At 41.1% G+C, this 16,486-nt stretch overlaps 1 protein-coding gene across 12 annotated transcripts in view; it reads left to right on the top strand.

The window, feature by feature from the left end:
* The window catches only part of LOC139464912 (histone deacetylase 4-like), a 155,497-nt gene that overhangs the window by 112,575 nt on the left and 26,436 nt on the right, over positions 1-16,486 (top strand). For 11 of the 12 annotated variants that reach the window (XM_071246508.1, XM_071246512.1, XM_071246509.1 and 8 more), the window contains 8 exons: positions 2,528-2,665; positions 8,015-8,124; positions 12,142-12,276; positions 12,816-12,939; positions 13,556-13,718; positions 14,043-14,178; positions 15,506-15,592; positions 16,098-16,353. In XM_071246508.1, the coding sequence (XP_071102609.1) occupies positions 2,528-2,665; positions 8,015-8,124; positions 12,142-12,276; positions 12,816-12,939; positions 13,556-13,718; positions 14,043-14,178; positions 15,506-15,592; positions 16,098-16,353 (1,149 nt within the window). The remainder of the gene's footprint in view (positions 1-2,527; positions 2,666-8,014; positions 8,125-12,141; positions 12,277-12,815; positions 12,940-13,555; positions 13,719-14,042; positions 14,179-15,505; positions 15,593-16,097; positions 16,354-16,486) is intronic. The other variant, XM_071246514.1, reaches the window with a different exon arrangement.

Below are 16,486 nucleotides of genomic sequence, written 5' to 3'. Positions count from 1 at the left end.
AACGTCTATTTTCTCCTGTTTTCCTCTTGTTTGACTCAAAGGCCAGATGGATGGGCTGTGTTTTGTTTCACCGAGTATTTATAGCATTTCCATGCTTGTAGTCAAGAGAATGAAGAAACAAAATGAATCGTTGCCGTTAGCAACTGGCTAGTATCAAAGTGGATGAAACGAAAGAGGCCCCACAAGAGTGGGTGGCTGTGTCGTGTGTATAATTCTTGTGATGTTGATATATTTACTTTAATGCTTCCAGACAATGCAGTGTTTCTATCTAGTTGCAATGTCAGGTGTTCGAATTGAACAAATGGAAACAGGCCAACTTTATGAAGGGTTGATTATTTGAGGTGTTTAGGAATAGTGTGTAAATGAATATTTCAAATGATTTGAGGAGACATGGATGTTAACTTGGCCATTTCTCAAAGCTACTATTCTGATTGATCTAAAATATACTACTCCAAATAAGTTAAGAACCACCCAATTCTTTCATATTAACTGGCAATATTAAAGAACTGGGTGATCTTTAATTTCATTTGAGTAGTATATCTCTCATTGCGTGGGCATGGACCTGTCCATTGGTGATGATTTCCTTCCTGATCAATGTTATTTTGTTAGGGTACTATAATAGGAGCTAATCATTCCTTGAGAGAACTATAATGATCACTTTCCTCTAAGTCAGTCTTCTAACTCTCATTGCTAATACACGATCTGTTTCTAAATGTCACTTCTATACTTGAAATGTAAAATACCAAATCCTTCACATGGCTGTATATCTTTGTCGTGGTTTCTATGATACTCCTGTCGTTCTTCTAGAATACTTCAATTACAAGAAGTGACCTTTCTCCTTTTGGCTTGGTATTTTCCTCCATAGTACATCCTTGTCAAAGTTAAGTATTGCCATTAACCTGTGGCATTTCAGTTGCATTGCTTAATACTGATCTTAACTAGATGTCAGAAAGTATTTATTTTGAAATGAAAAAGGCTGAAAATTCAAAATTTGGTGGGAAGACCTTTGCTTTTCAAGACACGTTGATAATGACTATTCTCCTATGCAATGCCTGTGCTTATCAAGATGTATTGTGACAGAAATATTCTTATACCAGTGAAAAAATAATCACATTTACAGAAGTGTAATATTTCGAGGTCATCTTCTTATTCTTTAATGGAAAACAGTTGTGCTTTTGTATTTGATGATATGATATGTCTAATGGCAGTTGATATCTTTATTGCCATTACTTGTTTTCTGCATATAAAGGGGCGGTCGGGTAGCCTAGTGGTTAAAGCGTTCGCTCGTCACGCTGAAGACCCGGGTTCGATTCCCGACATGGGTACAATGTGTGAAGCCCATTTCTGGTGTCCCCCGCCGTGATATTGCTGAAATATTGCTAAAAGCGGCGTAAAACCATACTCACTCACTCTGCATATAAAACAAATGAATATTCAAGGCTGTATCTTCGCAGGGATGTAGTTACCAATGTTATTAGGCCTTGTTCAGAAGAACGCCAATGTTTGTGACGAGCCAGGAGAAAGGGACCTTATGGGTGCTAGGATACAATTGTCCTGTGACGTCATAAAGACATTTGACGTCAACTTACTTCCATATAAATGGCCATGTGTGCGAACTATACAAAAATATCTTGTTTTCTCTCATTTGTTCATAATGTAATATTAACATTACTTCAAATCAGACCCGTGAAGATTCTGTGGTAGAATAGGTCTTCAGCAACCCATGCTTGCTGTAAAAGGTGACTATGCTTGTCGTAAAAGGCAACTAACATGATCGGGTGGTCAGGCTTGCTGACTTGGTTGATGCATGTCATCTTATCCCAATTGCGTGGATCAATGCTCATGATATCAATCACTGGATTGTCTGGTCCAGACTCGATTATTTACAGACCGCCGTCATATAGCTGGAATATTGCTGAGTGCGGCGTTAAACAACAAACCAACCAACCAACCAACAACTTCAAATCATTTCAGCATACATGTCTGCTTTCAATTAAACAGACATATCTAAACACTGCTATCATTACATAAACAGTTTTAAGCCTGAAAATGGGACTTCACAGAAAATGTCCAAATGTTTGATGCCATAAATTGAATTGAAGCTTATGAATTGTATTTTTCGGTCCTAAGATACCGTAGTTTTATAATAAAATAAGAAGTCAAAATGTGATTTTTCACCCATAAGGTCCCTTATCTCATGGTCTGTCACATATATTTTTTTACTAGGATTCAATAGTGTATGTTAGGATGTAAATAAAAACTAAAATGTTTGTAAACTTGGATTGATTGAAATAGTGCATTGTTGAAAGTATAATTTGTTTTATGTTCTCTGAAGGTTGACGTGCTACTTGTACCAACAGAAAAATCTATGAGATTGAAACCCTTGAAAGTACGGACCTGTGAAAAGAGTGTTTCAGTGAAAGGGCTTTCATGTTTTGTATATTTGTACTGTATTAGTCAATGTCTTTCTTTCAGACAGCTGCTGCCTGCAGACATTACATAAGTATTACCCATTTGTCGATTTCAGCATCTGAGCCAAATATTCTTAAAGTGCGCTCGGCTTTGAAGCAGAAATTGGAAACACGTCGCATAATTACCCACAGTCCTCTAGTTCGGAGACGGGACAAAGGACCATTACAACTTAAGCGTAAAACTCCTCTATCAAGTATGTACCTGTACGGTCTCTGGTCAGTTGTTATGTTATATAGCTTTGATTCATAATGCGGTACTAATTGCTCTCTTAATCCTTATTTACCATGCGAAGATGTATTATTCTTAAACCATGTTTCTACTGACTTCACGAGTAGTTATAACACTATCATGTCAAAGTCTTGTATGTTTTAATGGTGGTAATTCAAGGGAGGTAACTCTAAGAAAAGAAAATAACATCCAGTTAACTGGTCATGTGACCTGATCATGTGACACAGTCATGTGACCTGCCTGTTCAATTACCCTTGTGACCTTGACCTTGAAACCCAGCTAACCACCCTTCCCAAGAGTTTGTCCGCATGGCGAATGATTGATTGCAAATTGTTTACATTAACATACACAGCCATTGGCAATTTGGAAATAACAAACATAAATAACAGCAGTTAGAGGTTGGATTGAAGTGTGACATTTGTTTTTTGCATGAATTAGACTTCGAGACTAACATTTCTTTTACCGTTTACCTATGTCAGGGCGTGAGTTATTGCTCACGGGATCAGTAGGGTGAACTAGAATTTTTCCTCACCCATTTGAGATGCTATAAGTGAGATATGTTGTGGATAATATGATTTATGTTTAAACAAAAAACATATTTGGCTTATTTTCAAGCTGGTATCTAAAAGCATTGCAACATGTGGAATTTGGATGTTTGCCAGGTGAATCGAGGAATTTCATACCAGGAAAAACGTAATCTGCACTATGCAGAGTTTACATCCTATTACTCTCACTGTGTGTGTATGTTACCAGATATATTGTACTTATACATGAGTTGGTTCTGGGAAGTTAATCGCTGAAAGAATTGAAAAAAATGCGAGTTAATAGAAGATTCGTGAATGGTATTCCAAAACTGAAAATGTTTGGCAAGGTAGATGTTATTTTGAGAATGAGAAATTTTTATCTGAAGAATGAAAGTAGCAGGTCATTTCAGCAGTACATCTTCATGGAAAGTAACTGATTGCCCTCGTGGGTTCCCTCTTCAAAGGACTTGAAAGATGTTTCCATATTTATGAAATTGAGATTAAATTACTTCTTTGCACCTTCAAGGGTGGGCAGCTTGTATTTGTGACATGTTTGTATTATAAAAACTTGGTTCTCATTGCTTTATGGCTGAAATAATGCTGATGCGACATTAAAAATTTGAACTCACTCACTTACTCTAGCATATCCGGTAGGTGTTAGCCAGGTGATTAGTGTGTTAACTTGTAGATGACACGAGTTTGATGCCCTGTGTTGGTGCAATTCGAGAAGATTGAAGGTGATGTCTGGCTGTGATCTACTTACAGAGTTACCTTAAACAGCATTAAACTCCTTATTGTCCTGTCAACAATACTCTTATTCCGGGGCAGATGGGTTCCCTAAACCTCATGCAACTCTCTCCGTGGGATTCCAGGGCAGAATAAGTTCCATGAATCTAAGGCAACTCTCTCCATGGGATTCCAGGGCAGAACAGGTTCCCTGAATCTAAGGCATCTCTCTCCATGGGATTCCAGGGCAGAATAAGTTCCCTGAATCTAAGGCAACTCTCTCCATGGGATTCCAGGGCAGAACAGGTTCCCTGAATCTAAGGCAACTCTCTCTATGGGATTCCAGGGCAGAACAGGTTCCCTGAATCTAAGGCAACTCTCTCCATGGGATTCCAGCAGGGCAGAACAGGTTCCCTGAATCTAAGGCAACTCTCTCCATGGGATTCCAGCAGGGCAGAACAGGTTCCCTGAATCTAAGGCAATTCTCTCCATGGGATTCCAACAGGGCAGAACAGGTTTCCTGAATCTAAGGCAACTCTCTCCATGGGATTCCAGGGCAGAATAAGTTCCCTGAATCTCAGGCAACTCTCTCCATGGGATTCCAGGGCAGAACAGGTTCCCTGAATCTAAGGCAATTCTCTCCATGGGATTCCAGCAGGGCAGAACAGGTTCCCTGAATCTAAGGCAACTCTCTCCATGGGATTCCAGGGCAGAACAGGTTCCCTGAATGTCAGGCAACTCTCTCCATGGGATTCCAGCAGGGCAGAACAGGTTCCCTGAATCTCAGGCAACTCTCTCCATGGGATTCCAGGGCAGAATAAGTTCCCTGAATCTAAGGCAACTCTCTCCATGGGATTTCAGGGCAGAACAGGTTCTCTGAACCTCATGCAACTCTCTCCATGGGATTCCAGGGCAGAATGGATTCCCTGAACCTCATGCAACTCTCTCCATGGGTTTCCAGGCAGAAAAGTGTTCCCTGAATCTAAGGCAACTCTCTCAATGGGATTCCAGGGCAGAATAAGTTCCCTGAATCTAAGGTAACTCTCACCATGGGATTCCAGAGCAGAATAAGTTCCCTGAATCTGAGGCAACTTTCTCCATGGGATTCCAGGACAGAATAAGATCCCTGAATCTAAGGCAACTCTCTCCATGGGATTCCAGGACAGAACAGGTTCCCTGAACCTCATGCAACTCTCTCCATGGGATTCCAGGGCAGAATAAGTTCCCTGAATCTAAGGCAACTCTCTCCATGGGATTCCAGGGCAGAATCAGTTCCCTGAATCTCATGCAACTCTCTCCATGGGATTCCAGGACAGAACATATTCCCTGAATCTAAGGCAACTTTCTCAATGGGATTCCAGGACAGATTGTTCCTCATGGTATCAACTGCTGGTTAAATGAGCTCTGTACGTTAATATTTCCAGACAGCCATGATAAGCTGTAATATTGCTGACTACAGTGTCAACTCACTTCGCATGTGTCAGTGACCTTTAGCCTTTAGTCTCTTTATCAAGAGACTATTAGATCGAGCTGGCAGAAATGTGATAATAGCTGAGGAATTTGATATCACTACATAATGTAGAAGTAGAGCCATCCGGAAGCACCATCCTGAAGCACCATAAACACTGAAGTGCATTACTTAAACACATACACAACTAACTTATAACTAATTCACACATTGACACACACACTCTCACACATTGGATTACACTCCCACACATTGGCACACACACTCTCACACATTGGCACACACACTCACTTTGACATATTCTCAAATGACACACTCACATTGGCACACACTCTCACACATTGGCACACACTCCCACACATTGGCACACACTCTCACTTTGACACATATTCTCAAATGACACACTCACATTGTCGCACATTCTCACACACTCCCACACTCTCTGACACTTTCACATGCTGACACTCACATTGACACACATTCTCACATGCTTACACTCACATTGACTCACATTCTCACATGCTGACACTCACATTGACACACATTCTCACATGCTGACACTCACATTCTCACATGCTGACACATATTGACACACATTCTTACATGCTCACATTCTCACATGCCAACAGATACTCACATTCTCACATGCCAACACAGATACTCACATTTTCACACATACTGTCACACATTGGTTTACACTGTCACACACTCTCGCACACTTTGAGAGAGAGAGTTACACACACAAACACACCAAGTTGCATGCACGCAAGCACGCACACTGTGTCCTGTGACCTTCAAGAGCAAAGCTGTGCCCTATATTCTGACATTCTTCTCTTAATTATACTGTAGCCATCCCCCCCCACCACAGTCAACACACTTAAAATTTATGAGAGATTTTGTGTGAACTTTATAAATATCTTCTCAATGGTGTGAAATGTGATGAGTGCACAGCGGCTTGGGCAGGGGTCGGCTTGACATAGTTATCAGGCAATGAGATCAAGGCGACTGCTGTGGTTTTGAATTATTTACTATGATGGACTTCCCCCTCCACCCTCCTTGATGCTGTCAGCCATTTGTGCTGTGGTAAATTTGATCATCTCATGTTGTATGAGGACAGCCTCCGTGGTGAAGTGGAGAGAGCTGCCCGGAGAGCGGAAGGTCGGTGGTTCGATCCCCGACCACATCGAACCAAAAGATGTTAAAAGATAGTGTTTGTTACCCTGTTTCACTCTCTTCATTAGGGTGATAAAACACGGACTGGTTGTCTTGGATTCAGTATACTGTGTCTGAGTGTTAAACTGCAGCATGGTATCTCAGTTGGCTGGCACTATCCAATCGGCAGTGCATGCGTGCCACTTTAGAAGCGCAGTAACGTTTAACTTCATTAAGTTCCAGATGAATCTGTCCAGATATTATTGTTGTCTCCTCTACAAGTTGGTGATCTTTTCTATTGATCATTTATATTGTCGCCTGTATGTATCGCTGACCCTTACAGTCGTCTCCGTATTCCAACATGTCTGTGTTGGAATGTAGAACCTGGTATCTCACTTCCCCACACTTAAAGATAGTGGAAGATGGCCAAGTTGGCTAAGTTGCAGCTTTTCCGTTTAGAGTTGCCTCCCTTAGCAGTGCCAGAATCAGCTGATCATAAGTTGGAATCCCATATTTGCACAGATTTAGGTCCTTGGTATGTCAGAACCAAGCCCATGCTTTGGGGGTTTCCGGTGTGGTGAATGTCGAATGGACTTTCTGTCATGTTTAAATCCCTTCCCCCTTGAGGACAACCATTCAATATGGCTTGACCTCAATAATTGGGACTTTATGCTTTCACTCACTCACTCACTCACTCACTGATGCAGTGACGGGAGTCATACATCTAACTGACCACTAAAGTATTTATCCAGGACGATCCAGGTTATGCGCCATGAAACTGAAATCACTCGCTCACTCACTTCTGAAGAACGCCGAAGACCCGGGTTTGATTCCCGACATGTGTGCAATGTGTGAAGCCCATTTCTGGTGTCCCCCGCTGTGATATTCCTGGAATATTGCTTAAAGCAGCGTAAAACCATACTCACTCACTTCTGAAGAAAAGACTTGAGATAATTGTCGGGCAAATTTGGATTTACTAATTAGGGACCCCACTATAAACACAAGCTCCACCCTTGGTTAAGTTAACAAGACTTACTCGTACAAAGTATGGAATGTTGACACCCCCCTAATACCAGTGAAGATCCGGGATAGAATAGGTCTTCAGCAACCCATGCTTGTCGAAAGAGGTGACTATGCTTGTCATAAGAGGCGACTAATGGGATCAGGTGGTCAGGCTCGCTGACTTGAATGATGCATGTCATTGTATCCCAATTATGTAGATCGATACTCATGATATCAATCATTGGATTGTCTGGTCCAGACTTGATTAATTACAGACTGCCGTCATTAAGCTGGGATATTGCTGATTTCGGCATTAAACAACAACAACAACAACAACAACAACAACAACGAAAGATACCCCAAAAATGTTTGATACTTCATGTTAAGATCTTTTCGAGTGCCTTGATAAAAGATTCAGGCTTTCATGAATGATCTGTTGCAGTTGAGACTGGAGTTTGTAGCAGTAATCCAGATTCGGGGCCCAATTCGCCAGCAGGAAGCTCCCATGGTGCATTGCCCAATGGGAGTCTGTCGTCACTCCACTCTAAAGAGGTAAGTTGGTTGGATCTTAGTACCATTTACTGGTTTGAACCCTCTAGCAGGTGCCCTAGCCAAATTAGGAATTATTCATATTGCCATATTCGGATTAAATCTTTCATACACATCTGGGATAATTTCACCATCTGTGAAATGTTTTTTTTATCTTTATTGCAGAACAATATGTAGTTTGTGGGACATATGTTTAGTTATTCTGCACAAGAGCCAACAGACTGTTGAATTAATGTGTGGATGCAGCAGTTGGTAGCTCAGTGCTCTGCTATTGATCATGTGTTATGTTTATATATAAGAGAGAGAACTTATGGATGTCGACTTGTTTATAATGAGGAATAGAACAGTCAAAGTGTGCTTACTCCTTCATAAGGAGTAACCTTATGGGCTGAAACAGTGTGTTCCTCATAATAAAGAAGTTGACATCCATACATTCTCTCTCATGTGTATCATTTATAAATGTCATGCAAAGACTATTTGATATATATTTTGACTAAGTGCAAATTAAATACCATTGTCTGTTCTGTTCAGCAATGGCAATTATGAAAAACCTTGCCTTTTTGGAATGTGGTCAAATGTGACATGTTATATATTTGGGATTACACTTATCTCAGTAAAGTACTAATCCTAGTACTTGTTTGGGTTGGAGTCCCATCAGGGATTTGAACCCACACTGGCCAGTACACAAAGGCAGGGACCTAACCACTCGACCCCCCCAAGCCTTCCACATCTGATAGCATAGATCACACACTTTATGTACCCCTCTTATAAGTGTAACTGTAAATTAAATTGGCATGGCTGCCATGACCTAGGCTTAAATATGGCAGTCTACTTGGTCTTAATTTTCTTCTGTTTTCAACAAAGCAGATAAAATAATTCATGTCAGATGAATTGATGTTGGATTTGGTCTGTTGCCATGGCCAGGTGATCTTAAGGGGAAAAAATCATTTTATGTAATAAGTTTTGTACATCTGATTATTTTTCCAATTAAACGTCGGCCATGTTTTGTTAGATGACATTGCTTGCTTACAATTCAATTCAGTATGTGTGCATCCAAGTTTGTGACTTGCAATCACATTTTCTGTTTTTTTATAGTTCTGACTGAGTCACTGCCTGTGAAAGTTTTAATGGCTAGCTTCAAGTTTGATGTGCTTTTGTGTTATTTTAGGACATAGTTATTGATTAAATGTATTTTTTGGGGACGTTATTAAATCTGTGTATGACAGCTGCAGTGTAAAATGACGATGGGCTTCCAAGTGCTTTCTTTGTTGTATAAATATATCGTGTGTAGAGAAATGAGTTGGTTTATACAATGTTAAATAATTTTTATCCCAAATTTTCAAATCATTAATATGCATGTCTCTTCATTTTATGATATGAAATTTGAAGATTAGGTTTCTCTTAGGTTTCAAATGGTCCAACTAGTTAGCTGTGAGTAAATATTTTAGATTCCTTGATATTGGGATTACCTAATTTGCTCAAACTATTTTATCTTTTGATATTTTGTGGCAAAAAACATATCTAATGGTCATTTTACATACCTCTCATCATTTTATGATATGAAATAAGAAGATTAGGTTTGTGATGTGAAATTGTCCAACTTGTTCAATTTGAGTGAATATTTTGAATTCCTTGATATTGGCATTAGTTATTTTACTCAAACAATTTTATCTTTTAATATATTGTGGCAACAAGAAAGTGTAGTGCAGAAAGGCGAAAGATTCTGCATGTCTTTGAGAAGCAGAAGAGTTCTTTAGCACCCTAATACAGATGCTTCATCTCCTGCTGCCAAAATAAAACCTACTGTAAATAGAGGTGATTTTTATAGAGCTTGGCACAGTCTCGCAGCACGGAAATGGGATGTTGCTCGATGGATAGACTTGCACAAGTCTCCAAGGCAATAATTATTAGTTTAAGTCATAAGTTCTAGATTATGTGAATAATAAGAACAAGTTGTCCCGATAAGAGCCTGGAGTCCTTACTGTCAACATATCTAGACTTGCCTATTGGAAAGGTAGAATTACAACAAATCAATAGACTTTTTTTTTAGTAGAGCCTTGAAGCAAGGCTAGATAGGTGTTGCAGAATCAGCTCCATCTCCATAGGAGTCAGAGTAGGGCCTAAAATGAAGCCAGCTTTTCACCCTTATGATTATTATAGAAATAATTATATTGCGCTGTAGGATTTAATTTAGATTCATTTATATTTCAGATTTATTAGTTGTGTTTTTGAATAAAACTGCGTTCATAGTTTCCCCCTCATTAAGAATACGACTGTTGTCGGGAAAGAAATGGCATGATGTATACAGGCAGGTGTTGATGTTCTTGGACTTCTTCGACAGTGAATGTTAAGGCAATAACTTGCTGTGTATTTTACCATTGTTTTCGGCAGGAGATGCTGTCAATATATCTGACAAAATTTATTGGTAAAAACTCTCCAGTAAGAGGTGAAGTCGATCAGCCAACACAAATGAGCCGCATGTTGGCATTGTGTCATTGACCCTTCCATGTCCGCCAACACAATTGTGGGTAACGTAATTCTGCGGGAGGTTCTTTAAGGAGATGGTGCCAGTGTAGCATTACTGCTGTTTATATATAGATTGGCAATCAGCCAGGCGGACGCTTCTTTCCCTGGATGGGGGTTGTAGTTTCGTGTAAATGCTTGATATCAACTTGTGTTAACACGCCTATCTGTGAGGAGAGAAACGGATGCTCTCTCATTCTTCTAGAAATGTTGATTAATGGCTGTATTCTGCCCAGATGGATTTATGCCTAGCGCAAATTACATGTTTTGTTACATTAATGTGTAAGTCTCTTATCGTCTTAATGCCCGTCCAGAAATTGTCCCTTGACACTCCCTTCGACATCCGGGGAGGTCGGGTAGCCTAGTGGTTAAAGCGTTCGCTCGTCACGCTGAAGACCCGGGTTCGATTCCTGACATGGGTACAGTGTGTGAAGCCCATTTCTTGTGTCCCCCGCCGTGATATTGCTGGAATATTGCTAAAAGCGGCATAAAACCAAACTCACTTACTAACTCCTTCCAGATCATTACCAGAATTACTTTTTATTTATTGTTTGAAATCTTTAGCTTTTCAAATCTTCAGAGAAAAAAGAAGGCATTTTGAGCTGAATTGGTGACTGTTATTTGTCAGTGGTGAGGACCTGTTCAATCAGTGTCAAACACTTTAACATATCACAATACAGATACCTGTATCACAATATATTGCAGGGGCGGTCGGGTAGCCTAGTGGTTAAAGCATTCGCTCGTCACGCCACGACCCGGGTTTCGAATCCCGACATGGGTACAATGTGTGAAGCCCATTTCTGGTGTCCCCTGCCGTGATATTGCTGGAATAATGCTAAAAGCGGCGTAAAACCAAACTCACTCACTCACTCACTCACAATATATTGCAGTACAATTTGTAGTGAAGTGTTGATTGGCACTACACCAGGCCGCTAGGCAACTATGCATTCCGTAAAAGGTGACAATGCTTGACGTAAGCGGTGACTAACAGGATCGGGTGGTCAGGCTCACTGACATCTATCGCTGTATTGTCTGGTCGAGACTTATTTATTTACATACCGCCGTCATCTAGCTGGAATTTTGTTGAGTGCGGCGTTAAACAACAAACAAACAAATCCAGTTGAAGCATGAAATACGAAAGTATGCATTGAACCGTGCTCAACTCTGACTTCAATGGCCGCTCACTGATATTAGCAAGAAACATAGTTGTCAAGGAGGATTGTCATCTGTAACATGCACATGACAGGATTATGTCTATATGAGAAGAATTGTATTCAGAACCCTGTTTGGCATCAATTTATCCACAAAGAAACAAAGAAACAAACAAACAGAAACCTACATTTTTTTTATGATGATTAATTGTTTTGCATCAAATTATCAATTATTTTCAGGACATTGGACCCTACACCTGCAGATATGATATAATTTTTCTTTTTTTTTGTATTGTGTGGATGGATGATTGAATTTATTTTGTATTTAATTATGAATTTGTTTCAGGACAATGGCACCTACCCGTTCCCATTCCGACCTGGATTGAGCTATCCCGGAAATGACCTGAGTCTGTACACGTCCCCATCCATGCCCAACATCTCCCTCGGCAGACCCCCGACCTCAGGGCCATCATCAGTTAGTGTGAGTAGTCCTGTATATATACCTACAGTAGTCGGTGGGCGTGCGTGCGGGCGGGGCGGGCGGTCAGGGTTCTGGCGGGTGGGTGCGTGGGTCCATCCGTCCAGGGAAGAGTAGGTCTCCAACACCCAATACTTGCCTCAACAATCACCATCTGTTTGGGCGAGTAATCCTGTTGATAAACCTACATCTTTCACGTGGTGGGGTTGTTCCTGGGAAGAGTACGTCTCCGTCTCCAACACCCAACAATGTATGAGTAAACCACTCACTCACTCACTCACTCACTCACTCACTCACTCACTCACTCACTCACATGTATTGCCTGAGGACATAAAGTTAAGTCTTATTTTTATGTTTTTCTGCTTAAACTTACGATATATTTGCTTTTGGAACATCTATTGGACCTAAATGAAGTGGGTTTCATAAGTTTGACATACATTCGCTGTATTTAGGCATACAAAATGGGTCCTGGTTTGGGTCGGTGGGAGATGCTTCCCCACACATCTCATTATGAACTATAGTCACTGATTGTTGTATTGCAGGGTTCTACATCCAGTAGTGTGGCTTCGGAGGAGGAGTTGCGAGCGATGACGGCACGTCTTGGAATGCCAATTGCAAGTCACCTACTGCCAAATGCTCTCCCCGGTTACTTCCCTTCACTGCCAGGTAGGTCAAAGTTGTCTCCCTTGTCCTTATTTACCAGCTTGCATTGTTGCTCAATAGGACCAATTACTATTGAGGTACTATAGAGTTGTATCTCTATTTCATGTGTATCGCGATTGTATTCCATTTGTCATGTGACCTCATGTCAGTGTCATGTGACCTCATGTCAGTGTCATGTGACATATGATTGGCATCATCCCGCTGTAAGAGTAGGTCTTCAGCAACCCATGCTTGTCTTAAGGGGTGACTGATTTGATTGGGCGGTCAGACTCACTGACTTGGTTGATACATGACATTGTATCCCAATTGGGTAGATTGATGCTCATGATGTCAATCACTGGATTGTCTGGTCCAGACTTGATTATTTACAAACTGCTGTCATACAGCTGGAATATTGCTGAGTAAACAACAAACAAACAAACAAACAAACAAACAAACAAAAAAACTTGTTCAGTCTTATTTTCCCATATCAGAGCCCTTGGGCATTCTTTACAAGTCTTGGCGTTGGTGAGTTTGCACAAATTTCCATTGGTATGTTTGTGGCAGTGTCAACCATAAATGTGCAACGCATCTGAGAATTGGCCGGCGATTTCATCTTACATTATTCATTTCCTTGTAGTGATTGATGGTGACTTCCCACCAGGAACCAGTCAGGCATATCTTGCAGCAGCGGCAGCAGCAGCAGCGTCTGGTGGCAAAATCAGCTCCCCCCTCGTCAACCCATATTCCATTCCACCGTCAGGAACAGAAGCCCCTACACACCCTGCTCACAGACTCTCTAGGTGGGTGGTTCAACGTGTTCCGTTACACTGTCAGGAACAGAAGCCCCCTGTTTGAACAAAATGTTTATGGAGAGTTGGGTTTTCATACCATTTGTGCTGAAAGTATTTTCTTCTTAGACAATTTCATTTACTGCAGATTTACAAAAAGTGAAGTTGTCTTAAGTCACATTGTTTACACAATCTCAGTTTTCTTGGTAATTATTCTGTCCTGTTCAATCATTAAGCCATGTGAACTACATTTAAATTAGGCCAGTGCGACTCTACGCTTTTTTCAGATTAATGTGCACGAGATATCTTAATATGTAATGTTTGTGTTGTTTACAGACATCGGCCACTGGGCCGAACCCACTCAGCCCCCCTCCCACTCGGCCACCCCGTGTTTCAGCAGCAGCAGCAACTACTACAACAACATCAGCACGATCAGTTTATAAAGGAAAACTCAAAACTATACTTAAAACAGGTGAGTTGCCTCATCCATTGCTCTAACTCATGCATTAGACACTTTGTGGTTTGATTGATGTTGGTGGTTCGACCCCTGTCTCCGTCATGCCAAAAGGCATTAAAAGATGGTGCTTGTTGTTTTCTTGCCTCACTGGCGACATTAAGGGAATAAAACAAGGGCTTGGAGTCAGGATACTGTGTTTGAGATGGGTAGGCATGTTGAACTGCTGCATGGTGTCTCAGTAGGCTAGCATTATAGAACTGGCATAGGTCCTAACCAGCACAATTAGCATTAGTCTTGAAAGGGACGTTGCACCCTATTTCACCTTACCTTACATAACATACAAGTTGAAACTTATCACTTGCAGATACTAAACACAAACAAAAACATTAAGAAAATGAGGTCTTTTAAAGGCATTTAGAAGTGATCCACATAAGGAAGAGAATATATGGATGTTAACCTGTTTATTATGAGGAACACAACGTTTCGGAGTATATGCCTACTGCTTCATCAGGTGAATGAATGCCATGAGGCAGAGAGAGGATGTATGTACATGTAGGGACAAAAAAATAATAAGATAACAAAAAGGTGGAAAATAACAATGGGTAGCATACACTCCAAAACGTTGTGTTCCTCATAATGAGTGAGTGAGTGAGTATGGTTTTACGCCGCTTTTAGCAATATTCCAGCAATATCACAGCGGGGGACACCAGAAATGTCAGGAATCGAACCCGGGTCTTCGGCGTGACGAGCGAACGCTTTAACCACCAGGCTACCCGACCGCCCCTCCTCATAATGAAGAAGTTGACGTCCATATATTCTCTTCCTTATGGATAAAAACTTCTGGTTTATATCATATCGTGATGTTTCAATGTTGATTCTTACTCCGTTATCAAGCTGTCACTCCAGCTTGATAGTTGTGTAACAATCTACATCAAAACAGTGCTATGTGCAGTAAGTTGTCAGCCCTAAAGTTGTATGTTTTCTTACTTACTGACCAACTTCTAGAATGCCAATGAAACAGTTTAACAAAAGCAACTTTTGTATATACCTGCCCATGCCTGAGTGGGTATTTATGTTAAACTCCGACATAATAGTTCATTGGGTTAACACTATAAAATCGGCATTAGTCCAGACTACACCAACACACACACACACACACACACACACACACACACACACACACACACACACACACACACACACACACACACACACACACACACACACACACACACACACATGATGTTAAACCCCATTTGACCTCGCCTAGTTTCTTTAGCCTTGGCTTGCAACACTAAGAAGATTATTTCAGCCGTATTTCAGCCGTTTCTCTGTGTTTCAGCATATACGACAGACGGTGTTACAGCGGACCGTCAGTAAGAGTCATATGGAGAATGTGGATGAAGAAACAGAGGTCAAATTAGCACAGGTACATATACGTGTTCATTCAGCTGCCAGGGTTTTTTAAGGTTTATGAAATGCAAATTGGTTGATCAAATGGTCATGGAGATTTGTAACAAACTCCTTGCACTGACTTTGTGTCTTTACTCTCATCATGGTATGATTTCAATTTAATCACCTACCATGATCTTCTGTTTGTTTTGTTTGTTTGTTGTTTAACGCTGCACTCAGCAATATTCCAGCTATATGACAGCAATCTGTAAATAATCAAGTCTGGACCAGACATTCCAGTCATTGACATTATGAGCATCAATCCACGCAATGGGGATACGATGACATGCATCAACCAAGTCAGTGAGCCTGACCACCCGATCCCGTTAGTCGCCTCATACGACAAGCATAGTCGCCTTTTACGGCAAGCATGGGTTGCTGAAGACCTATTCTACCCCGGATCTCCACAGGTACAGGGTCTTCTGTTCTGTCTTCACCTTACTTGTCTGAAGTCCCTCACTCACTCTTTGTTTGACCTGCAGGAGATGAAGGAGTCTCGTGATGCTGAGAGTATCGTCAGTGACAGCAAGATGGATGAAAGTTCCAGTGAACTGGAGAAACAGCAGCGGGATCGTGAAGCATTCCTGGGCCAGCAAAGGGAGATAATCAAGCCCCGCCACAAGGGCCCCTCGCATCATCGCCCGTTGTCTCGGACACAGTCCAGTCCCCTCGTCACCTTCTCTGTTCTCCCACAACAGCCTCAAGAAACTGGGCCAGTCTCATACACATTTACAACAGGTGGGTGATATCAAGACACTAAGCCAGTCTTAGATGACAAAGGGAAACTGGGTCTCATACACATTTACAACAGGTGGGTGATATCAAGACACTAAGCCAGTCTTAGATGACAAAGGGAAACTGGGTCTCATAC

Source organism: Haliotis cracherodii, unplaced genomic scaffold, assembly GCF_022045235.1.
Source record: "Haliotis cracherodii isolate W230 unplaced genomic scaffold, xgHalCrac1.p SCAF_17, whole genome shotgun sequence".
NCBI classification, from domain to species: Eukaryota; Metazoa; Mollusca; class Gastropoda; order Lepetellida; family Haliotidae; genus Haliotis; species Haliotis cracherodii.
This window is presented reverse-complemented; position numbering and strand designations above follow the sequence as displayed.